Below are 25,009 nucleotides of genomic sequence, written 5' to 3' on the forward strand. Positions count from 1 at the left end.
TGCGCACTTTCCCTGGGAGGCTGTCACAGCGACACTCCCCCTGCTGATGAGCAACTTCAATCAGCCTGGCTTTGTATGACCCGCAGTGGTCTCGGGGGAAGGCCACTTCAACAGACAAGAAGGGAGCAGGACTTCATAACTGTAATGGTGGAAATCAGGAAACCTGAGAGGTGATGAACACTCTCATTGTACAAGTAGAAAATATGAAAAAGTCCATCTCTAGAGAAAACATTCACAGAGAGAGACTGAAAGCAAAAGACACCAAGACACTTGTAAGAGGAAGAGCTAAGTCAAGAAAGGTTTTTTAAAGATGCAATTTACAGCCTCAGACATATAAGCTACTTGCATCTAAGAAATAAATAAATATGAAAACAAAACAGAGCTCCTAGAAATTTAAAATGCTTACTGAAAAAAATTTTTTAAAGGTTGGAAAATAGTAAACTCCCTCGGCAAGAATGAGAAGATGAACATGAGTAATTGGAGAAGGTCTAAAGAAAAAAAAAATCAACCTAAGAGGCGTAACATCCAAGTGGCATGTATTCCAGAGAAAAGAAACGGAAGATGATCAAAGAAGCAACAGAAGTCTCCAGTTAAAGGATGAATCTACGGACCGAAATGCCTGAAACGATAAACGAAAAAGACTAAAACCAACCCACACTGGCATAAAGTTTCAGAACACACTAAGAGATGACTCTAAAAATATCTAGAGAACAGGGGAAAAAAACCACAGGACACATACAAAGGTTCAGAAATGAAAATGGCACCCAGCTTCCCCAAACAGCAACACTGGGACTTGGAAGACAATGAATGGAGCAAATGCCTGGAAAACTCTGAATGAAAAAGTTACTTCTAACTGAGAATCTTCTGCCCAAGACAGAGCATGGGAGAAGAACAGAGACAATGTTGACACGAGGTCTCAAAAAAAAACTTCACTGTCTACGTACATTTTTGAAAAACTGTTATTAGAGACAATTTCAAACATACACAAAAGAATATGAATAGATTGCCATACATTCCACCTGCAGTTTGAATAATCAACTCAATCACTGCCTACTCCTGAAACCTCTAAAGATTTACATGCTTCACCTAAGCAAGAGTACACACTAAGAAAGAAAATGCGTAGCATCCAGGAAAAAAGAAAACTCTTAACACACAAATGAGGAAAACGGAATTCCAAGGATGACAATGTTGGAGCAGGTCGAGAGGGTAATCAATGATCAGAAAAGGACAGAAGGTGCTAGAAAGCAGTCTCCAAGAAAAACACGGGCAGATGGACTACCTATCACATTCGCTGTGCAGGAAATTATACTGAGAGGAGCTTTATAAAGCTGTTGGAGGGGTTAAGAGACTTTAAGCTGCAAATAAATTTAAACAAATAGAAAAAGATAAAGCAATCATTAAACTACAGGAAAAACAATCTACAAAAAAAGCAATCATACTGCATTACTTGGCTCAAAAGTTCAGTATCTACATGGCAATCAGAAGAGAAGTAACAAATACATTTTTAGCCAAAGACCTCATTAGAAGGCTAATGGGAGAGAAAGATACTATGTGAAAAGGCCAAAATCCTCAACAGATGTCAATATACAACATCTAAAACTGTCAGATCAGAACCCTCAAAAACTCAAAAAACAGAACCCCCAAAAAACAGAACCCCCCCAAAAATAAAACTGTCAGATCAAGAGAAATTTATAGACTCGTGCTATTTACAAAATTTGAAGGTAAAAATCAGAATGAATGGAAGGCCTACTTTTGGTTTATGTCAAGTGCACTACTTGACATTTCACCTATGAATTTTTATTGATTTGATCAAAATAAATCAAAGTTTTTAAAATACTCGAATACAGCAAAAATAGCTATTAATCTGAGTAGTATTATTACCACTCCCTGTACCTATCCGTACAGTTAAAGTATGTCATAAAAGGAGAAAAATTGCAACCTTTGGTAAACTAGTGAAAGTGGAGGCTAACTCTACAGAAAAAAATATATGAAATAAGTTACCCTATATAGAAGGATTTGCTGCCTAGTGTCATTAAGTACGTATAAAAACTACTACTTTGGTAACCAACTAAATTCCAACATATTTATAAAGATAAACCTAAGTTATTGTAAAAATAGAAATCCCTCGTATGTTGAACTACATATATAAAAGGAGTGTAAAAATTCAAATTTTTATTCATCACTCATGCTCTATGACAAACACAGTGTCAGGTACTGGGAGCCGCCTACTGTAGTGGTTTTAAAACATGGCCACCAATTCCTTGACAGTCCTCCCATGGAGCAGAGTACATGCCTGCGCCCTTGAACCTGGGCGGGCCTCTGCGACTGCCTCAATGAACGAAACCCAGCAGAAGTGAACCTGTGTGTCTGCAAGGCTCCCAAAGGCGAGACCATGCCGCTGGGCTGCTTCTCCTGGGGTACTCGCTCTGGGATCCCTCATGTAGTAGGTCCAGCCCCCCCCAAGGCCCACAGAGGGAGAGAGACACCTGGGGCCCTACCTACTGAAGACCCCAGCTTTAGACTTCGAGACGGCATCAGACCTAGGGCACAGCGAAGCCACCACACCCACTCTGGAAAGCCTCCCTGGGCTTCTTGCTGCGTGAGGAGAAGAAACCCCTGTCCTGTTCTAGCTGGGTTTGCTGTACCTGTAAACGGGCACACTCATTACTGATACGGAGACTCTGTCCTTGGTAACAGGAAAATGGTTACGACAGTTTCATAAATAACACTGATCAAAGGGTCAGCAGTCTCTCTAGAATAGGGTGTGCTGCACAACACACGACCCAGGGTCTCATGTTAAAATGCCCAGCAAAGGGCCAGCTAGAATTTACAGACGACCTACTTTGTCTCCAGCCGGATGCCACATGCTTGAAGAAATACTGAATGAGAAAACCTGAGATCAAAGGCCAGGATTAGCCATCTCTCCCGTAAGAACAGCAACATCTCCCGGTTTTGAAGGTCAAAACCATCTGAAGGTCAGCTCCTTCAGTCACTGACACCATATTACACCATCACGCTAACTCTCTCTCTTCTCCTAGCAAGAAGATGACTTTAAACCAAGAAAACAGGAGTGCTGAATTTGGAATGGCGTGCCTAAACAGAACTTGGGGGTGCAAATTACTATTTCAAATAGAAACATGGGGGTGGGGGTTCACTGATCAACAAAAACCTGGCAGTAATTTTGGCAACCAATGAGAGGAAATAAAAAACATTATACACAGTATAATCAACCAGAACTGTGCTTTCTGCAGAGCAGCTATAATGTGCCAGCACCTCACTAAGCACCTGACACGCACAGGTACACACCATAACAGTTCCACTGTTTAGGTAAGAAAAATCAAGGCTTAAGAAAACACAAAATGTACCGGTGTTTATACAGCTGACGGAAGGATGGGACAGAGCTGATGAGAGCTGGGATTTGAATACTAAACTCTAGGATGACTTACACTTCAGTCTGTCATCACTGTCACAAGTTAATTTTATTGACAAATATTGAACAGTTAAATCAGTATTACCTTTATAAAAGAGGAACTAAAATCAGAGAAAAGAGGCACATAAAAATCTTAATTTCTGTGGCTCTTCTACAAAGGAATTCCAAATACTTAAGTTAATAAATATAATAAATTCTAAATCACACAGCCACCATTTGTAAGATTAGTAATAATTTTGCTAGCATAATATTCAGATTCATTTATCAAAGAACCTTAGTATGTTACAACAGGTTTCTTTCAGTGTTCAAATGTGTATCTGAAATGGAGAAAAATGCTAAGTCCTAAAGAAAATATTACTTACCTATTTTATAGTGTAATCTGTAAGATTTTTATCTTTGTTTTTAGGTTGGATAAAAATCATGCAAAGTCTAAACTTCTAGTTGTATCAGCTGTGTGCCACAAAAATAAGAATGAATTTCTATTAAATATTCATTTCATTTCCATACACTTCATTCTAGTAAAGTTTTTTCAAATAAATATACAAAAAACTAAGTTCATCTTTTTTTCCCTCCAAATTGCTATAAACACCCTAAATCTCACTAAATCTAACATTCATCTGGTCACCTCACTTTCACTTCTTTCAAAAAAGAATGACAAATCCTGTGTTTACTATAATTCTATTAAATAAGCATTTATAATTCACCTGCTAACTTTACTGGACATCTTTACTGCAAGAGATCACAAGAAATTAGTATCATCTCTGCTTTTCAAAAACCTAAATCTGTTCAACATCTTACAGTAACCTATAATGAAAAAGAATATGAAAATGAATATATGTACGTCTATGTATGACTGAAACATTGTGCTGTAACCAGAAATTGACACAACACTGTAAACTGATTATACTTCAATTAAAAAAAAACCTAACCCTGTTTTTTTCACATGTATATGTACATGAAATTATGAACATCACAAAGCTTTAAGAACAGCAAGCCACTAGGAATTCTATGCAAGTGCTCCTCAAATTTACAACTGTTGTAAACGTGTTGCGCTAAAGTGTGAGTGGAACAGCACTGCCTACCTGCATCAGCTCTGGACCGCTGGCCAGGTGTCTTCCCGAATGGGGTCTTCATTCATCTGCATTTAAGTGAGCAGCAGAGCTGCTGGACTAGGGTGAAAATTCAACTTGAATGCTCCAATTTGAAACTTTCCATAGAATTTCAATGCTGTTGTTATTAATCCATCATCCCAAATGCCTCCTTTACAAGTTCAGCAAAAATCCGTGCAATCCTAAGTGCTCTGTAAAACAGTGAATAACAGCTCATTACTGGAGCATCACATGGGCACACCTCTCCAAGTGAGCCGTCAGACGTGACGCGCACTGCAAACATAGCGTTAGCTACAATGCACCTTGCCCAGAAGCAATCAGCTTTATCTCCTCGGACCCGGGTGCCAAGGACAGCGCAGGGCAGTGAGAGCAGAGGAGGAACTGGACCCTTCAACAAGGGAAAGTGCAGTTCCTCAGGTCGACTCAACACAGCACAGCATCCAGCCTCCCCTCCTGTATTCCAACCCATTTTGCCGGCAGACGTCAGAAAAGGGTGGATGACGTAAATGGGCCCAGCCCATCTTCTCAACAGGACACAGTCAGAGAGGTGCGGCAGGAACAGGGTGGAACAAAGCTGGAGGGAGAGGCAGCAGAGGGATCTACTCCAGGACCGGGCACGGCTAGGCGGAAGGTCAGGAAGCCAGCAGCCTTGGGCAAGAGAAGGGATTACAGCCTCTAGTGAGTTTGCAGTTCCCTTTCTGCTCCCAAACTTCCAGAAACCAGAGGGAAAGATCCAGTAACTTCGGAGGAGCCTCAAAGAAATTTCCATACTCATACAGAAAAGTTAAGTCATCTTATGGAAGCAGTTTATCATTGAAACCAAATTTGGTTCCAGTTTACATCCACGTAGTAAAACACAGAGACATTCTCATAGAACACAAATTATCTCCCACAAGTTTCACTGAACCACATGACTACGTTCAGTTCTCCTGTATAGTCATCATGTCTACAACGTACAGCCACAGGCTCACAAGTTTAAGAACTGAAAGGACTGCTGAAGGGAGGAGGATACAGCTCAAGTGGTAGAGTGCATGCCTAGCCTGCACAAGGTCCTAGGTTCAATCCCCAGTATCTCCTCTAAAAATAAATAAATAGAAAGGAATGCTGAATTAATTCTCTAGACTAAAAAGTAACAAAACAGGTAAAATCATTAAAAAGCCTAAGTAGCAAGGGAGAGAAGAATCAGTTTAACTGGTAAGAACTCTTAACTACATAAAACTTACTATCGAAGGAAGACAGGTTTAAATACAAATGGATTTTGTAATAAACTCATTCAATGAAACTCACTAAGTGTCTACTGTTTGAAGCTCAGGCAGAAGGGGAGAAGCAGTACACAAGCGAGGAAGGAAAACAAACAGTATTTCAGGTGCCAGTAAGTCACACAGGCACCCCTCAGAGACACCGCGACAGAGTAAACACTGCCGTCACGTGAGTCACACTCGTTTCTGGGTTTCCAGTGCATTTGAGAGTCATGTTTACACCCACTGCAGTCTTTTACATGCAACAAGAGCATTATGCTGCAAAACCTCTGCACATGCCTTGATTAAAAATACTTCATTGCTAAACACGCTAACTATCACCTGACAATGCCAGACTGCCACAATCTTCAAAAACAGGAGGCTGCCTGTGCTGAATGGGGCAGCCCCTTTTCTGAAGGTAACTCTTCCCACGCCAGGTTCCAAGTGCTCCTCCTGGGAGCTACACCAGCCTGCCTCCCCGTGCCAGCGAGCCGAGGAGACCAAGCCTAGGCTGCCACGACAACGAGGACGGTGCCCCAACCTCCCCTAAGAGTCCACCCGACAGCCACGGAAGCCTTGCGCTGCTCGGCCCGTGTCGGCCCGTGTCGGCCCGTGTCAGCCCGTGTCAGCCCCAGAACCCTCAGCCGCCCGTTCCGGTCCTCCCACCCTGACTCACCTTCCCCTGTGGGAACCCTGAGGCCCCTGCCCCCACCTGCCCAAACCTCTCCCCCGACTTCGGAAAGAGCAGCCAGCCAGAAGAAAACACCCATGTGCGGGCCCCGCTGCCCCACAGCTCTCTCCAAGCTGCTGTTCATGTTCCCCACTGTCTACACCACACAATCGTCCCTACCCCGGCACCCCGACGTGGAGGCGCACGCCACAGCACTAGCAGGAACAGGCAGCCTTCCTGTCGCAGCCATCTCTTCATCCTCCTGCACACACTTTGGAAGATGTGGGTTCCTGGTTTGCTTCTTTTCCGCCACTGTTCTTATCACATTCTTGGCAACATGTGACCCTTTGAACAACCTGTCCCCTTGGTTTTCCCACATCCTCACTTCAAACTACCTACCCAACTCCAGCCCCCCCATCTCCACAGTCACAACCTCAACCTTCTCATCACCAACGCCACGCCTTTAGAATCTTTCGTTTCAAGCATCTCACACTCAAAACCGCCTCTGAGCGTTCTACTTTTCTTACCTTAAAACTCCCACTCCAACAATTCTTTGATGCAACCACTACCTCCAAACTATGGCTTGACCTTCATCTTCCTAGGGGACTAACTGTTCTCATGAACTCAGCTTAAATTCCACAGACGGCCAACCACTATAATGACTCCCTTGCTTTTCTGTCTTTTTTTTTTTTTTGGCAAAACCTTAATCCAATTCCTTGCCTGCATTTTAAGCTATTAAGCATTGCTGAAAAAACTCAGATTTATAATCTTGTATATTAAATGGGCATTCGACAATATTACATCCTCCCTCGGCAGAAAAGCTTGCTTTTTGCTGTAACGTTAGACGGAAGTAAACAAAACAGAGCTACTCATCTTTCCACCACCAAGTTCACTGGCTGACTGGTACCCTCTGCTACTGTAGTGACAAATGAACTGTGTTTAAATTCAACCCTTTCACTTGTTTTACCCATCCCATCTCTATATTTTAAATCAATTTCTCTCTCACCACTAAAATACTCTCATACAATACATATAGTATTTCCTGAGTTTAAAAACATCCGGTGACTCTGCTCCTTTCCTCTGCCTCTCTTTACAACACTACTTTAAAAACTGAATTATATTTTAATCTATACAAGTATCAATGTTTCCTAATTTAAGAAATCAACTTGGTTCTGTAACATGAAAATTTTAGCTTACTAAACTATAAAGTGTATGTATGCCTTTCTCACTGGCAGATTTAAGCTTATCTTGGTACAACTTTCTATTGCTTACCACTTCATTAAAATTTTCAGGATGAACTTGTTATAACTAAAAAAGTGTAAGACACAGGCTGAAGGGTTGCAGGAGCTTCCTGAATAATGTAAAAATGCAAAATTTCAGACAAATGTCCTTTCTCATTTTTGAGTTGCAATTACTACTCCAATGACCTGATCTTATTTTAAACCCTGAGATAGCAAAATCTCATTATTTCTAACATAGCAGGAGTTATAAGGATCCCCCCCCACCAATATTACAGAAAATGTTGTCAAATAGAGCTTAATTTGAAGGCCATAAAAAAGACAGTCCTGTACTCAGGACTAAACTCAGTAGACTGACAGCATCATTGGATGAAAGGCTGCTAGAGAATAATGCTGCTTCGTACCAAAGGCTCGCCTCAGATTACCTACTGACTGTAAACGCTGCTTCACAGGCAGGGCTCAAATAATTCAGCACCACTAACAGTGAGCCAGCCACACTCTGCAGGCTTCCAGATGTGACATGATGCAAAGTACATCGTATCACTTATACAACATTCCCTCCAGAAATGCTTCACCTAAATCGACAGGAGCTTCCAGACCTAATTTCCAGCTGAAAGGAACATACAGGTGATGTGGGAGCAAGTGAGAAGTCTCTACGAGAAAAATGGGTCGCACTCTTCAAAAGGGCAATGTCATAAGAAAGAAAAAAGGTAGGCATACTGCTCTAGATTAAAAGAGACTAAAAGAAGACAAACCCTGAATGAGAAGTTCAGAGGGCAAGACTACAGATGACATTTAAAACAAGGGGGGAGATTTAACAGACACTACGTAGTAGATGACACGTTACGGAGCTATCATCAACCTTCAAAAGCACAGTAATGGCACTGCGGTTATGCACGAGAATATACTCATTCTTAGGAAATGCAGGCAGAAAGTTCCACAAGTAGGTTGTCATAATGTCTGCAAGTGGATTTCAAATAGTACAGGGAAAGAAAGCGGATAAAGTGCAAATGACAAAGTATTAATTTCCGAAGCTAAGCAAGATAATATTAACGTTATTCTTTAAACTTTTATTTCAATTTAAAATTTTTCATAAGAAGAAGTTGGGGAACAGAAGATCCAGGATTTCCTTTTGCTAAGTCCATCTGTACTAAACAGCTAAGAATCCAGGCATGGAATTTTGCTAACAATCTTTAAAATGTGTCATGAATTTAGTTTTGAAACTCCAAATTCTCATTCTGTAATGATCTCAAAGGGGATCACAAGATTCTCACAAACTATTTCACAGGAAAACAAGCATCCCGAAGCACCTGCTGTGTGTCACACACTGCTATACATGCACCAACTCAGACTCTACACAACCACCATGAGGCACGTACTACAACCGTTCCATTTTGGAAATTAAAAAACTGTGGCACAGAAATTAAAACAGCTTCATGTGGTCATACAGACTGCAAGTAGCAAGCACTGCTGGGATCAATTTCCTATTTTAAAAATAAACATAGGTTGCAGCCATAAAGGAAAAGGGCACCACAAAAGTCAATGACACCGTATTCTGTCCCCAAAAAAGTAAGAAGTGAGTATTTCAACATTTCAGATATAAAAGTAATAAACACAAAGCAGAAGTTACGTATCAAAATATTTGCTGCCAGCTGCTATCACCAAACAGTGCAATTCATAAAAAGAAAATAAATCGCTAAGGCTGCTGAAGAAAAAGTGCTAACTTCCAAAGAAGTGTCAACCCCTGGATCACTAACGGAAAAGCACACAGGAGTATGAACGGCCAGACACGCCGGGCGTGAGCTGAAGCCTGGGCTGCCAACAAGGGTCTCAGAGCTGCTGCCACACAGGGTCCGACGTGGCGGGAGGGACGCGCGCTATCACCAGTTTTCCTGTGAAAAACGACATACGGCTATAATCTGAATAGGACCCGGATATTAAACAAGACATAATTTTCTTAATTATCATATTGTAGTTGCATAGAAAAAAATCCTCATTTTAAGAAGTGTCATGATGCCTGCAATTCACTGCAACTTTCCAATGGCGTGACAACAAAAAAAATGTTAGTACAGCAAAATGTTAGCAAATGAATCTCAGTGGAGAACATACAGGTACAACTCAGCCAGTTTCAACCTTCCTGTGTATAGAAAATTTCCTTTAAAAGGTTTGGGGGGGAAAGACAGCGGAGAGAGGAGAGCAGCAAAATGTGGAACTGGTGGCAACCACGTGGGTTCACTGTAGGTACTCAACAGTCGGCAGCTTACTTCCTAATATATGATTTTTAAAAACAGATTTAGAAAAGATGGCAAATATCTGCAATTTCTGAATCTTGATGGTGAGTATACAGATGTTCAACAGCTTATTTCAACTTTTCTTTATGTTTGAAAGTTTTCCCAATAAAATGTTAAGAGAGAAAAGGGGTCAATGGTTTTAGATTTTGTAAATTTGGAAAGAAAAAAAAGGAATTGGATGACAACGAAGAACCTTCCCAAGTACCTAGAAGAAATTTATTAGAAAAGTCCAATTACAAATGTTCCAATCCGTGGCACCTGAAGTCAGAGTTCTAAAGGCCTCCGGTGCAGGCTGTCCCTTTGGCTAAAACCTTAAGGACTCAGTTTGAACACAGCACTGATAACTGACCAGCTTTTGGCTATAATACATACCAGGCAAACACCTGACGGCCTTCAGAGCCCCAAACTCCCATATCTATACAAACAAAATTATTAAACAGCCTAAATCACCAAACATCTAAACACCAACTTCTAATACAGGAGCTCTTAAGCATGGACAAAATTCACGGGCGTCACGAATCCGGATGGGGGGGAGTTGTCTTCATTTTCCTCACCTGAAATACACCGCTTCCTTCCACCGTGAAGGCATGAAATAAACCACAGGGCTGTTACCAGTACCTCTGACTTTCAAACAACAGAAATCACAGATCTTTCCATCCGACTGCATTTGGTGCAGATCTCAAAATAGCTCTGAAGCTCATCTACCACTTCTAAATTAAGGTACTACCCCTGCCACAGAACAGACATGACAAGCGGGGATCAGCCATCAGGGCGTTAGTCATCGAACTGTGACAACAGAGTTGGTGACTGTTGTAAAACAAAGAGTCTGGCTGGTCCTTGTCTCAGTTCCTGGGAAGAAACTTCCAAATCCCTAGCATGTCCTGAGCAGCGTGGGCACAGGGCCAGCCACTGGGATTTGACTGAGCCCCAGAGAATGAGGGTCCTGCTGAGCACAGGGAAGTGAAGGAAGCAAGCAGGAGCACTCCCCACTCCAGGAAGAGTGGCAGTCTCACGATTCACGGTGGCCCCTACCAGACAGCTTCTGTTAACAAGCTGACTTAGAATGCAGCCGGCCACACCAAAAAGACCAACCATGGGATCAGAGGACTGAAGCTCTGAATCCCCTCACAGCAGCTCACCTTTCAGGGAGGGAAGCTGGGACTGAGCTCAACCTCACGGCCAATGATTGGCTCTGCCATGCTTACACCATGAAACCCCAGTCAACACTCTGGATACTGAAGCTGGAGAGAGCTCCCCTGGTCAACATACCCAGCTCCATGCAGTTACACCTCCGTGTGCAGGAGGGTGGCGCTCCTGACTCCACCGGAGGCAACGAGACGCTTCCCATTCGGACCCTTCCAGACCGCGCCCTACGTGTCACAGCTCTGCTGTAATGAAGCTGTAACCGTAAGTACAGCACTTTCCACAGTCCTGCCAACTGTTCCAGTAAATCATCCAACCTGAGGCGGTCGTGGGAACCCCCGAATCTGCAGCCAGCAGTCAGCCGTGGGGGCCGCCTGTGGACCCCAAGTGTACTGCTGGTGCCTGCAGGGAGGGCAGCTGCAGGGGCGACCGCACCCTGCCCTCTAGTCTGACCTCACTCCAGGCAGATGGGGTGTCAGGGTCACACTGCAGTGACACACAGATCCACAAGGCTCTCTTGTCATCCTATTATCAATTATTCATTGATCCATCTGTGGAAGGAGATAAATCAAAAGACCACCTCAATTTACTACAACAAAAGCTGTCATTTTAGTACCTTAAAATATGAAATTTTAATTATCTGTATTGTTAACAATACTGTCTTGTCACTTACTAACAAAAAAGTCGTATTACTAAATTAAAACCGTATTCATATTTTATTAATTTTTTAAATATAAATGATTCTTTTTGTGATCCCTTATATTTTATTTATTGTATTCAGAAACATTCTGAAAAGGTATCCATAGGTTTCACCAGACTGCCAAAAGGTCCGTGGCACAGCCACCCCCGCCTAAAACCACTGGAAAAAAAGTAACTCTGAAGCCTTGATGTCTTTAAAGACCTGAAGGTATCAATGTGAAGAATGGACAAGCCTGGCGGAGATAAGACTGGCTAACTTCCTGAAAGCTAGAAAAATCTAAATAAAATCTAAAACAACACCCCTAACAAAAACTATTGGGAACCAGGGCTTCTTCTAGGACTGGCTAACTCCAGGTGAGGGAGAGGAAGTATGCGAGGAGTCCGGAATATCCTGCCACACCAGAAGCCAGGAAGCTGTCCAAGTCAGGAAGACATCACTGGAGGGGGTGGCAAAGACACAAAGGGGGCTCTTTTACACTACCTTCTTGACTCATGTACAGCTGACCCCTTATATCTGTGGGTCCTGCACCCACAGATTCAACCAAGCCCAAACTGAAATATTCAAGGGGGAAAAACATTCCAGAAAGTTCCCCAAAGCACTGGCAACTACTTACACAACACTGAAATTGTGCTTACAACTATTTACACAGTATTTATGTTGTATTAGGTATTATAAATAATTCAGAGTTGACAAAGAATACAGGAGGATGTGCAGTGGTTATATGTAAATATCATGCCATTTTATACAAGGGATTTGAGCATCCATGGATTTTAGTATTCTTGGGGTATCCTGGAAACATCCTCCGCAGAAACTGAGGGACGACTGTAGGACTGAAAACATCTATGACAAAAACTTGAACACACACATTGACACATACACTGAACATATGCTTGAAGGCATCAAAGAAATTGAAGATCCTACTGCTTCCAGAGAGGTAAACCCCGCATGTGCAACCACTTTTACCCCTGAGAGTAACTGCCAAGTGTTAAGGAGCAGCTGAAAGGGTAACAACTTTGCAAGGTGAGGGACCAAAGAACAAAACCCAGGGAAGAGGGGGCTGGTGCAAAACCCATGTGTCTGTGAGACGGAGTTCTGAACTGCTCTCAGGAGCTGAGGGAGTGGTAAGAACCAACTACAACTCATCTCTGCCCTGAAACTGAGCTGCGGGCATCCCAGACTGCCTGCTCCCTCAGACGCCTGGCAGAAGCAGGCAGAAATCCCCTCTAGGAGTATCATCCTAGACCCCAAATTACTGCAAACGATTTTCAAGATGTAATCTACTCCAGGGGCACACATGCAAGTTAGCCCACAGAGACTGGATAAGCACTAGCAGAAACAGCAAACAAACAACAAAACGTAAAGCAGGCCTGCAGGGCTGCCAGGTACTGGAATTACAAAACCACCCTTTAAAGTAAGCCAGGGGAAGCAGGCTACAGGGATAAACAAAATTACAAAATGAAAAAACAGCTGTAACTACTATGGTCAAAGAGCTAAAACGTAAGATGGGAAATTTCGGTAGAAAACTATCACAGAACCAGATTTTCCAGAAGTGAAAAATACAGTAAAATCAATGGATTGATGAACAGTAGGCCAGTCTTGTTAAAAATCAGTGAGCAAAGAGGTCAGAAAAGAATATTCAGAATGAACCGCGGGGAGAGTAAGAGCCTGGGAAGACCTGACATGCATTTAAATGGAGTGGAGGGTTGGGGGACAGGGCGGCAGAAACACTTAGAGGTGATACCTGCAAACTTCTCCAAAGAATAAAAGACATTAACACAACTTCAATAAGATCTACATAAGCAAAACATAAAGAAATTATGCCTAGGCCGATCTTAAAAACTGTTTAAAACCAAAGACAAAAAGAATCGTAAAAGCCTGACGTTAAAAAAGACAGAGTCCATCCATGAGAGGAAATACTAAGCTGACAGTTTACTTCTTACAGAAAGAATGAAAGCTGAAAATGTAATTCGATAACTTCTTTCAATACCTTAGAAGAAAACTGAGAAGTCAGAACTCTATAATATCAAAAATATCCTTTGAAAAGGAAAATCAATTGGAAATATTCTTAGACTAACGTATACTCAGAGAATTCACTACTAGGGTCATACAACAAGGCAGAAACAAGGAGTGTTCCTCCAGCAGAGGGAAAATGGAACTGAAACTGGACTGGACTGGAACCAGAGCGAGAAATGGAAGAGCAATGAAAAGGGTAAATCTAAACAGCTACTGACCACAGAAATTCATGATGTCTGAAGATAAAATACACACAGAATTCAAATAGCACACACTGTGCTACGTAAGTGAAAATGAGATAAATGGAGTTTTAAGTGCCCGGGAAGAGGGTGAAATAACCAAATATTGGGTTCTGACAAGTCAAAAATGCATGCTTTAAGCAACTTCCAAGTTAGCAGAGAAATAAAAGTAAATAAGCATCCAAAGCAAGGCAAAAAAGGAGATAAAGTTACATAAAATAGGCACAATAAACAGAAAGCACTGATTAAGGTAACCTATTTAACCCCAGCTATGTCAGTCATTGTGTTAAATATCAGTAGACCAAATGCTCCAATTATATGAAATATTGTCAGACTAGATTTTTTAAAATCCCAGCTATACACTGTTGACTGTGAAGCATCCAGAACATAGTATGCAGAAAGAATGAAAACAAAGAATAAAAAAAAATATACTGCACCTACTAACCAAAGACAATGTAGCTATATTAAGTTAACTTTACTTCTATAATACTTTTGCCTTAAGGAAGGACATTTAACTATTTTAAAAGACTTAACTGATGAAGAAAATATACAATTCTAAACATGTAAGCACCTAGTAACAGCTTCAAAACAGATAAAGCAAAAATTATCATAAGTAAGAAGAAACAGACAATTGCAAAATAAGAGTAACAATACATTTCTTTTGGTAATCGATAAAACCAGCAACCAAAAGGAAAAAAGGATGCAGAAAAATTTAACATGATTAAGATAAACTGACAAATATAGAACAGTGCATCCAACAAATGCAGAAGCACATTCTTTCCAAGTACACAGAGGACATTTACAAAAACTGATCACATGTTGGGCCATAAAGCAAGCTTCAAGAAACTTCGTAAGCTTTTAATTATGTAGTATTCTGGCCACGATGGAATCAAGATTGAAATCAGAAACAGATAAGAATCTAAGAAGATTCTTAGAGCAGTGAAGCTATTCTGCATACTATAAAGGTGGATACAAATTACATACTTGTAAAAACCCATAGAATATACAACACCAAGAGTGAACCCTCTGTGAACTATGGGCTTTGGATGATGATGATGTGTCCCTGTAGGTTCATCCATCCTGACAAATGTACAATCTGTGCAGGATACTGACAATATGTAGATAAGGGGGTAGGGGGGAACTCTGCACTTTCTACTTAATTTTGCTGTAAACCCAAATCTGCTCTTAACAAAGTGTATTTTTAAAAAAAGGATGGCTGGGGGTGGTATCTGTCAGGATAGGTTAATGAGTATGCTATGGTTAAAACAAAAATCTTAGTTGATTAAGACCAAAAAAATTCCTGCTCCTCTCCCATGCCCTCCCCCTCTTTTCTCCACCCTTGCCCCCGTCCCCCAGCCTCTGCTCTCTGCTCACTGTAGACAAAGAAAAGACTTGCACTGCAAAAAGCTCCATTTGGAAACCTGAACACTAGCAGGGGGAAGGAGAAGTGACAAATCTCATCATTGCTCTTAAAGTCTGTGTAACAAGTCTGTTCTTTAAGAACTGAAATAAATTAAGAAAGACCAAATACTGGTGAGGACACAGAGCCACAAAAATGCATTCACTGCAGTTGGGACGGAAATTGGTATATCCACATTGGAAGTCTGGCATTATCTACTACTATGGGACACATGCATATTATATGACTCAGCAATTCTACCCCTAAGTCTCCCTGACAGAAAAGCATGCAAGAAACATGTACCTGAATGACTACAGCAAGTCCACTCACATGAGCCCTGTGACAGTCACAAAAAGGAGCCTCTTGGAGCCCACCTGGCTTAGGGAGCTGCTCTGTTGTGAATCCACCGTCGCCCTTCCCCCAGCCCAACACTTCCCACAGGCTGCTCTAGCCAATGACTGGCCATAGGCAGGATGCTAACTGAAGCAGACCCATTCCTACAGGATAAGGGACTCCTCTGACCCCAGTTTTCACTGAAGGACTCCTCACTGGCCTTGCTTAAACGTTCTTAAAACTGCACTGCAGTCTTAAGATTTATCCTACCAGACATTCCACTCCAATGCATCAGACCTGCAAGGGGCTGTTGGCTCTCTCACAAGTATTTTCCTCAATGCATCTAAGTCTAATCTCAACCTGCTGTCTTCTTGTTCTTTGGGGACCTGAACTAACAGTATCAAACTGGGAACAACCCAGTATTTATCAACAGAATAAATAGCCATGAATAACACATGAATAAATCATTACATGAATAAACAAACTACAACGATAGCGTGACCACGTGAATGAAATTCATGATGGAATCAGTAGTAGTTCCACAGCTGGTGTGTCACCAACCATGGATTTGAAACTACTTCTGTACCTAAAGTATATCTCACACACACCAAAATCACAGAAAAGGCAAGACTCTTGAGAAGTCAACAGTCCTCAAACCAAAGGAGAAAGTGCTCTGATTAAGTAAGATTAAGAAGCTATTCACAGCCAGTGTTACTATCTTACACGGAGCCCTCCTCCAGCTCCTCCATCAGTCTCATCCCCCAGAGATAATCACTGTTAAAAGACGACAGTGAACCTAATAACATAATGTTTCACAAAAACTTAAAGCATAACAGGTATTGATATACAAACATCTTAAGACACACATGCATGCACACACAAAGTGAGAACATACAGTTCTACAACTTGCTTCTCTTACTGTTAGGTTTTCCATGCAGTATAGGAAAATTTTTTCTTATTTTTATTTTGTTTTACAGGACATTCCAGTATGTGGATACAAAGATCACTTATTTTACTCTGTTAACCCCAATATTAGGCAGTTGTTTCTAATTTTCCACTATCACAAACACCACTATAATGAAAAATCTTACACAGACAGATCTGTATACTTATGCAAATACAGCTACACAATAAATTCCTAGCAGTGGAATTGCTAGGCCAGAGTACAGGCACTTCTGTTTTAGTGAAGCCACCTTCCAAAGAGGTTCTACCAAACTATAGTCCCACAAGTGATATAAATCATTTATTAAAAGGCTATGTATTTTAGATGAACCCTACCTAATGGACTAAAAATTGTGAAAGATACCTATGAATGGAAAATATGTAAGAGTGCTTGTATTTTTTACTGAGTCAATTTAAAGAAAAACTTGATAGCGTTAAACAAAAATACCAGAGTAACCAAAAACAATTACCAGTACTTGTAACCCAGAGAGAGACTCATTCTAAATCTTAAGACAATTTACCAGACCCACCAACCCAGGGTCAATTGCTGCCCCCACACTCACGGATCCCAGTTCAGGGCCAGCAGTTTCCACTGTGATTTCTGACCTAAGGGAGGAGTGAGCAGAGTTCTTGAGGATGCCGGGGCTCCCCATGCAGGTGTCTTAGGGCTGCGGGATAAGGCCTGACCTATGAATCCTTCCAGGGTGGTGAGCAGGTCTTCTGTGACAGATACACTCCAAGCCTGCGGATACCTTCCCCTACAGCACACAGGCAGTCCTCGCTTCTCAACTCCACTTAGCAGAGACCATTTTTTGGTTTGTTTAAGGCAATCAACCAAGCATAGCCCTTTCTAGCCCCTCGAGCTACAACACTGAATCCAGAATCTCTGCTTATGGGTCCACATCATTACATCTGGCCTAACCCAACTTTATGTTCCCTCCACCGTTATTCTACACCCTTAATATCCATTCCCACAAGGTTCCTCTCCCTATAATGGCAAACTAGACAATTCTATGGCGGGCAGACTCATCTTATCATGGGTCGCAGTTTGCACAGCACTCTTAGAGCCCCATGGACGCTCCTAAGGGAAGCCAAATGTAGGTATTTCAGGCAAAGGGAGGTAAAGTTCCTCAGGCAAGGGACGGAAAGGCTGCTTCTATTGGCAAAGGTAGCCCAGTAGAATTCAGGGGTTCCAGGTCTCCAGCTGAATCAGAATCTGACCGTATGTCTCTCATCCAGTTTTCAGGATCCCATCCTTATCAATCAAGGCTCACTTATAACCTGGGCACTCTATTTGTACTTTTAGGGCGGTCATAGAAACTTTCAGGTCCCTCATGTGGAACCTGAGCTGGAAATTAAAAAAAAAAAAAAAAAAAAAAGCCCTGAGCTCATTGTTTCGTTTTGTAATGTTTTAACTTGGCTAGGCTAAACCACAGACCCCAGGATTCCCCCTCCCATTTGCTTCTGGTTTGTGCAGGCCACAAGAAAGACAGATTACCGTGCAGCAGGTAGAGGCTGCAAGCGCAGCGGCACATCTGGTAGGATGCCTGCAGCTTGCACCCGCTGATCTCCCCACCTGCCCCACTGATGTGACGCTGCAGCAACTCCTCCACCTTCCTCCAGGCTCCAAGAGTCCTGGCCTCCTGGGCCGACTGTGTGCGGCTGGCTCCACAACAAAGGCCCAGCTTTGCAAGACATCGACACAGCTAAGGTCAATGGCAACAGAACTGACAGAGCCTTCAGTCTGCCTCGCTCTGGCTTCCAGTCTGTTTTTCCCCACTGTACATCCATCCTCCTTTCCCAAATGCTAGTCCTATGGACTTTAAACTCCAACACCAAGCACGCAGAGAACAGCCTTATCTCCAAGCTGCTCGTGTCCTGTGTTAACAGATACCTGAATGACACCTGTCTGACAAACACCTGCACAGCAGAGCACACATTTACCCACAGAGCCTGAATCTCCTCTTGCACAAGTCTAGCTACCACCTAGGGTATCTGAATACTCACAACCCAAGCACTGACCTAAGGACTAGAAAAGTAATTATGGACAAAAACAGGGAGAGTCGCTGCTTCCGTGAAGCTCAGCCTTTTTGAGAAAACAAAAATTCACTAAATTATGCAAACTCAGGTAACACTGTAATTTGGGTAAGTGCCGAGGACAGCAATGTCGCTAAGAGAGAGACCTGACTTCAGGGAAACCAAGAAAAAACTTCAAAAACTTCAGAAAATTGATGGTTGTAGTGAGTGATGGATGTAGTGAGTGAACTTCCCTATTCTACCCTTATTATAAAATTTGCAAACTCATACAAAAAGAATTTCACAAAGTAATGGACAAGCTCCAAAGGTAGGCAGGAGTGACCAAAACAAGGACAGAAGAGCATTCCAGGAAGAGAACAGACGCCACGCTCCCTGGCAGAGGAGATGCTGGGCACAGGTGATGTAAGGAGATGTGGTGCACATGAGGCCAAGGCCTCAAAGGATAAAAAGTGTGCGTACCCTTGAGGCCATGTCCTTAAAGCAATGGAAAGCCACAGAAAGTTTTAGGTAAAGGGTGACATACAAATCCGCCGTTTTAAAATGTAGCTCACTCAACAATCCCACTACCTTGAAACTACACCTGCACAAATACAGAATGACATATCCACAAAGCTGTCCACTGCAGCACTACTTATACAGCAATGGAACAGAAGCAAGTGTTCATAATGAGATGAACTGCAAGCACAAAAGGATGGAAAAGAGCTTGTACGAAGTGATCTCCAGGATATATTAAGTAAAGGAATAAACAACAGTGTACACAGACTTCTTTTTAAGAAAGGCAGGTAAATTTAAAAAAAAGTGTGTGCTTATATTTGCAAAAATTAAACACTGGAAGAATAAATTAGACACTAATAAAAACGGGGCAGGAAGGAACGTGCAGGAAAGAGGAACAGAAGAGAATGTGAACATACCTTCTGCAACGCAGCTATGACTTTGGGATTCCATAAATGTTTTACATACTGAAAAAAATACGTTAAAAAAATTAAAGCAATCCTTAAAAGTTAAGGATTTCATTCAAATAAACCAAATTAACAATCAAATTGGTTACAAAATCAGAGGGAAAACGTTTTCAAATGACTTTGTGATTCAAAATGGCAACTGCACATTCATACGCGGATACATTTTTAAAACAAAAAACTAATATAAACCTATATTCACTTTACCGTTACTAGCGTTTTAAACCTACTATTTATTTACATTGCAGGATAAAAACAAGTAACTGATGTTGCTAAGAATGCAAATTTTTAACAATAGAAGAAAAAGAATAAACTCAAAGCAGAAACTCTATAAACTTAAATGTGAATGGGAAATACCAACACAAAATCAAAGTTTATTATTTCCCAAGCCTGTCAACGACAGCAGAGCACCACGGCGGCAGTGAGGACACAGCCCCATACTCTGGTGTCCGCACTCCACTGCCTGACAGAAGGGGCTGGAAGAGCTGGCCGACGGGGCTGGGGCAGGAAAAACACCAAGCGAGCCTCAAGTATCTTCTATCACAAGCAGGAGACAGTTCAAAGTTTAATGTGGCCACATCCATGGGAAGAGAACTACGCGGAGAGGACCACCGCCAAGCTGAGGAAAAAGCACGATGACTGCTTGTTCCTGGTTAAAACACACTGAATACACAAAATTCCATGGGTCCACAGTGATCCTCAAAAGAGAGAAAGAACAAAGAAACTCACAGCAACAAACCAATCTTGTACACAGGAAAAAGAACATTCTTATCACTTGTGTCAGGACCAAAAACACAAGGTGGAAGTATTACTTTAAACACACGATTAATTAATATACAGACAGACATACAGGACATATAAATATACGTGCCTATAACTACACAGATCATCTATAGATAAATATATAGTTCATCTGCAAATGCAATAATTAAACCTAGGTTATAAAGGTGTAACTATATGCAAAGGAACTATAAGCAAACAAATATGATCCAAGTTTATACAAAGTTGTTCCGCCTTTTTCATTACTACAATCTAAAAACATCTCAAATGGTATTAAAAATGCTTTATTAGTCTCTTCATACAGTCTCTCAACATTTGGATAAAATACCCAAGATGAATTGATTCTTCCTCCTTCCACACCACCCCCCACCAGAAAAAAGTCAACACATTTAACATTCTAGTGACTTCAGACAAATTCCCCCTCCTTCAAATGATTTCATCCACCTTCTTCAACAGACTACGCTGGAAACCCAGAGACCCTACACTGGCAGATTCTTCCCACCCACCTTTCAGGCTGTTGGATGCCTTTCAGTGGTTCCCCCACCTTCAGGATAAACACCAACCACCTTAATGTCACACGCAGAATTACTTAAAATCAGGTCCCAGATACATCCCTAGAGACTGGCCATGCCAAACTATCCGTGGCATCAGCAGTGGTATGCTCAATACCCACAGGGAACTTAGGACATCCCGGAGCCCTAGGAACCACTCATGCGGGAGCAAGACAACACGGGACAAACTTTCGGTTGGAATTCAGATCCAGGAAGGTCTCACTCTCTTCACGACTGCTCCAGCTGTCCCCCCATCTAAGCTTCCTTCCTCTTCTACTCTATATTCTTAACCCTGCTAGAGCATCACCTGCTCCTCCCAGTCACCCTCAGCACAGGATTTCCTCATCACATGCAGGGGTATCTTCCCCACAAAACTGTCAGGTCTCTAAGAGCACATCTTTATTAAGCCCAAACATGACTTACGACAATTTTAAGGCCATAAAATAAGCACCAATAAAGACTTTATTTAAAATTTAATTGAAGACTGGGGCACAACTAAGCAACCCAATGTTGAAAAAGAATGCTAGTAACTTTTGCAAAGTTCAAAAGCAGGAAGGGAAAGGAAATCTGCAATGACTGGCACCAACTGCTGCATTTCAGGAGCTGCTCTGGGAGCTACAAACCCATTTCACTTAACTCTCACAGAAGCCTTCTGTGATGGGTTTCATCCCAGTCTTCAGCTGAGGAGTAGTTTGAAAACAGTCATGTGATGAATTAGGCATGTGGCTTTGGACCAGTAAGGAGGGGGGCTGGATTTCAACTCAGACTCTTCTGAGTTGAAGGTCATGCTAAATCCATGTCCAACTCCCAGAGCTCGTATCGTTTCCACAATACCACAATGCCTTTCAAACTGGTTGATTCCCCTCTTCAATTTATTTTCATTCAAGGAAAAGTGGAAGAAAACACACTTAAGCAAGCATCTAATAAATATAAAAAAGTATTTACATGACATATATTAACCACTCTTTCTCAGCAAATTCAAATCCTGCTAACGGCTAATTCAAAAGAAATTCCCAACGGCATTATTTTTGATCTGTAACATAATTCAGAGTAATTCTTTAGAAACAGTAGTATACTTTTTATGTATTTCTAACATACGAAAGGAAAAATCGCCAACAATTAAAAAGTGCATCCAGGGGAGCTGTAACTATACAATCAGATAAGTCACAGGGAAGTGAAAACGATGTATAATTAAATTTTTTCTAGTTAAGATCACAAATTAATAACTCCTAATTGTATCTTATCAATACAGTAAGAGCCAAATCTCAGGTACTACTTCCCATAGGATGCACAGGCACACACAAACCACGCCAACCTCCCAGTCCACAATTAATGGGACTGGTACCATTATCTATACGGAGACCAATGACCAACGCTTCACAATTACCTGGATTTCATGGATGTTATTACGTATCACACTGAAAACAAAACAAGGGATCGTGGACCAAACATGGAAAACATCACTGGTACTATTTCTCAGAGCCCAAGGAATGTGATAATGTGAACTGTGACCCTAGGGGAGAAAGAGAAGACATACGTTGTTTCCCAAACTGAAGTGACCAAGGACCCCTTCGTTTTTTCCTGTAGCACTTTTTAGCACTAGAGTCACAAAGAATACCACGTTAACACTGCTTCAGATATTCTAGAAGTAAGTAAATACTGTTACTGTGTTCTGAGTTGGTAAATAAAGGTACTGTAAGAAACAGTGCTATCAAAATTCCAGGGATCATCTAAAATCTTTAAAAGAAAAATTCTAATTTAATCACAGGCTGAAGGCCCCTTTTCCTTACCCATTTCACAGCATTTTAATAGTAACCTACTATCTATAACTGACACAAACATATTTAGCAACTATTACATATAATTATCAAGTCTGATAATAAAGGTTCTGTAAATTAGTAGGTACTCTAATTTTTTGCTATTTTCCCGTTAATTACGGCAGTGGGAGGCGGGGCCAGAAGCCTCATTTCACTTGACCCCCATCTGAAATTTCAGTCTCTGAAAGTTCACAACCTCTAAGAATTCACAAACTCAACCAGTCCTGGTATACACCCACAAGTGCAGTTTTGATTTTCACTTCCTAACAAAGCTATGTAGGAAGCAGTTACTGTACGCTCCATCAATCCTTTCAGACTGCAGAGTTCTTTCCAGAAAATTCCAACAGAAGTTACATAGGTATCCGCATCTTGATAGGTATGTCGTCTTCGACACACGTCATGTTATACAGAGCAATCCTTTAAAACAGTTAAATGTATCTTGTGTTGCTTTTTGACATACAGCAAATTGGTATTTGCTACTTCAACATGCATGGAAAACCCTCTCCAAAACCAGGAATCCCAATCCACAAATCATCTTTAAAAAGCAAATAAATGTAATGCAACTGCGTAAACAGATCTGGGGGTGCCTATTCCGTAGCATTTACTGCTGAGGCCCTCACTAAAACCGAACCCAGTGAAGTCGAGAACGCATCCCCAACTGGAGGGGCGAATACAGCCAAACCCAAGGCACTGCGCAGTTTCCGCGCCCAGCAATTAATCTCAGCAAATGCTTGCGGAATGCGTTCAAGGTCACTCGCGATGAAAAAAGGAAAGCGTGTGTGTGTGTGTGTGCGTGTGCAGGAACCCCCGCCGTCGGCTCGTCCCGCTCAGGGCTGCCCAGGGTGCGCGGACAGGCCGCCAAGGGGGCGGGTGACGCGGTGGGGAAGGTACTGCGGGAAGCCCCCCGAATCCACTTCTCCGCCAAGCCCACCGCTGCAGGACCCCGGGCAGCTGCCGGGGAGGCCGCGCCGTCGTGGACACACGACCCTGCGGGGAGAGCAGCGCCAGGCCTCGGGGGTCCCGTCCCAGGAGGACACCCCTCCCCTTCGTGGGGTCCCGGCCCAGCGCCCCCCTCCCCCACCTGCTTCCCACCTTCCACTCCAGCCCCTCCCCACGCCCGGAGAGCCCGTTTCCATCCCCCCCCACACACCCCCACGCCCACACCCCCACCCCCACACCCTGCCGCCCACCCCGGGAAAGTCCTGCCCCCTGCCGCACCGGGGGAATCCTACCCTCCCCCTCAAGCCTCCAGGGTCCCGTTCCTCTCTCCCCCGCCCATCCCCGGTTATGCAACACTCACCCCGCCCCTCCCCCCGCCGGCGCCCGCCGCATCAACCCCCCCCCCCAGCCCCAGGCCCCGTCGACCCGCGCCCCCCGCCCACTGGGGCGCCGAGGCCTCCGAAACAAAGCGCGCGAGGCCGCCCGGCCGGGCCGGGGGCGGCGGCCATGTTGGCGGGGGCGGCGAACAAAGGCGCGCGGCCCGAGCCCGAGGCCCCCGCCCGCGGCCCGACCGGCAGGGGGCGCTGTGCAGGCGCCGCCCGCCGCCCGGACAATGCGCCGCGGCCCGCTGCTCCCTGGGCGCCACCGCCCCTCAGCGCGCCCCGCCCGCGGCCCCCTCGTGGCGTTCGCTCCCCCGCGGCGCACGGGCCTCACCTGCCGGCCACCTAAGCCGCCGTCCGCAGCCCGCGAGCCCTACTGTCCCACGCCGCGCTCCCGCCCGGGGCCGACCGAGCCAGACGGCGCCGCCCCGCCCCCGCTCCGTTCCGCGGCCGCCGCCGCCGCCGCCCGCCCCCGGCCGCAAGGCGCACGCGCACTGAGCCCGCCGACTACACCGGCCGCGCCGCCCGGCCCCGGCCCGACGGGCCGCACTGCGCAGATGCCGCGAGCGGTGGGCGGGGCCTGGGGCGCAGGGCGGGGCCTGGCAGTGGGACAGGGCGGGGCCAGGCGGCGGGACTTGGCTTGATGCTGCTCACCTGGCCGCGGGGCGGGACGGAGGAAGGCAGAACCTGGTGGTGGGGCCGGGCCTGGTTGCATGGCAGGGTGGGGCCTGACGCCACTCGCCTGGCGGCGGGACAGAGCCGAGCAAGGCCTGGCTCCCGGGTCGGGCCAGGCGGAGGGGCGGA

At 43.7% G+C, this 25,009-nt stretch overlaps 1 protein-coding gene across 4 annotated transcripts in view; it reads right to left on the reverse strand.

The window, feature by feature from the left end:
- The window catches only part of SPIN1 (spindlin 1), a 66,740-nt gene extending 42,000 nt beyond the window's left edge, over window positions 1-24,740 (reverse strand). Inside the window, exons 1-3 of one of the 4 annotated variants that reach the window (XM_072952770.1) lie at window positions 24,540-24,720; window positions 22,457-22,582; window positions 4,513-4,730 (exon numbers count right to left, since the gene is read on the reverse strand). In XM_072952770.1, coding sequence (XP_072808871.1) covers window positions 4,513-4,564 — 52 coding nt within the window. In that variant the 5' untranslated portion in view covers window positions 4,565-4,730; window positions 22,457-22,582; window positions 24,540-24,720. Of the gene's footprint in view, window positions 1-4,512; window positions 4,731-22,456; window positions 22,583-24,539 lie in introns of all 4 variants that reach the window. The other 3 variants (XM_072952774.1, XM_072952769.1, XM_072952773.1) reach the window with 3 other exon arrangements.
- Between the last annotated feature and the right edge of the window lie 269 nt (window positions 24,741-25,009).

The sequence above is a fragment of the Vicugna pacos genome, chromosome 31, assembly GCF_048564905.1.
Source record: "Vicugna pacos chromosome 31, VicPac4, whole genome shotgun sequence".
NCBI lineage: Eukaryota > Metazoa > Chordata > Mammalia > Artiodactyla > Camelidae > Vicugna > Vicugna pacos.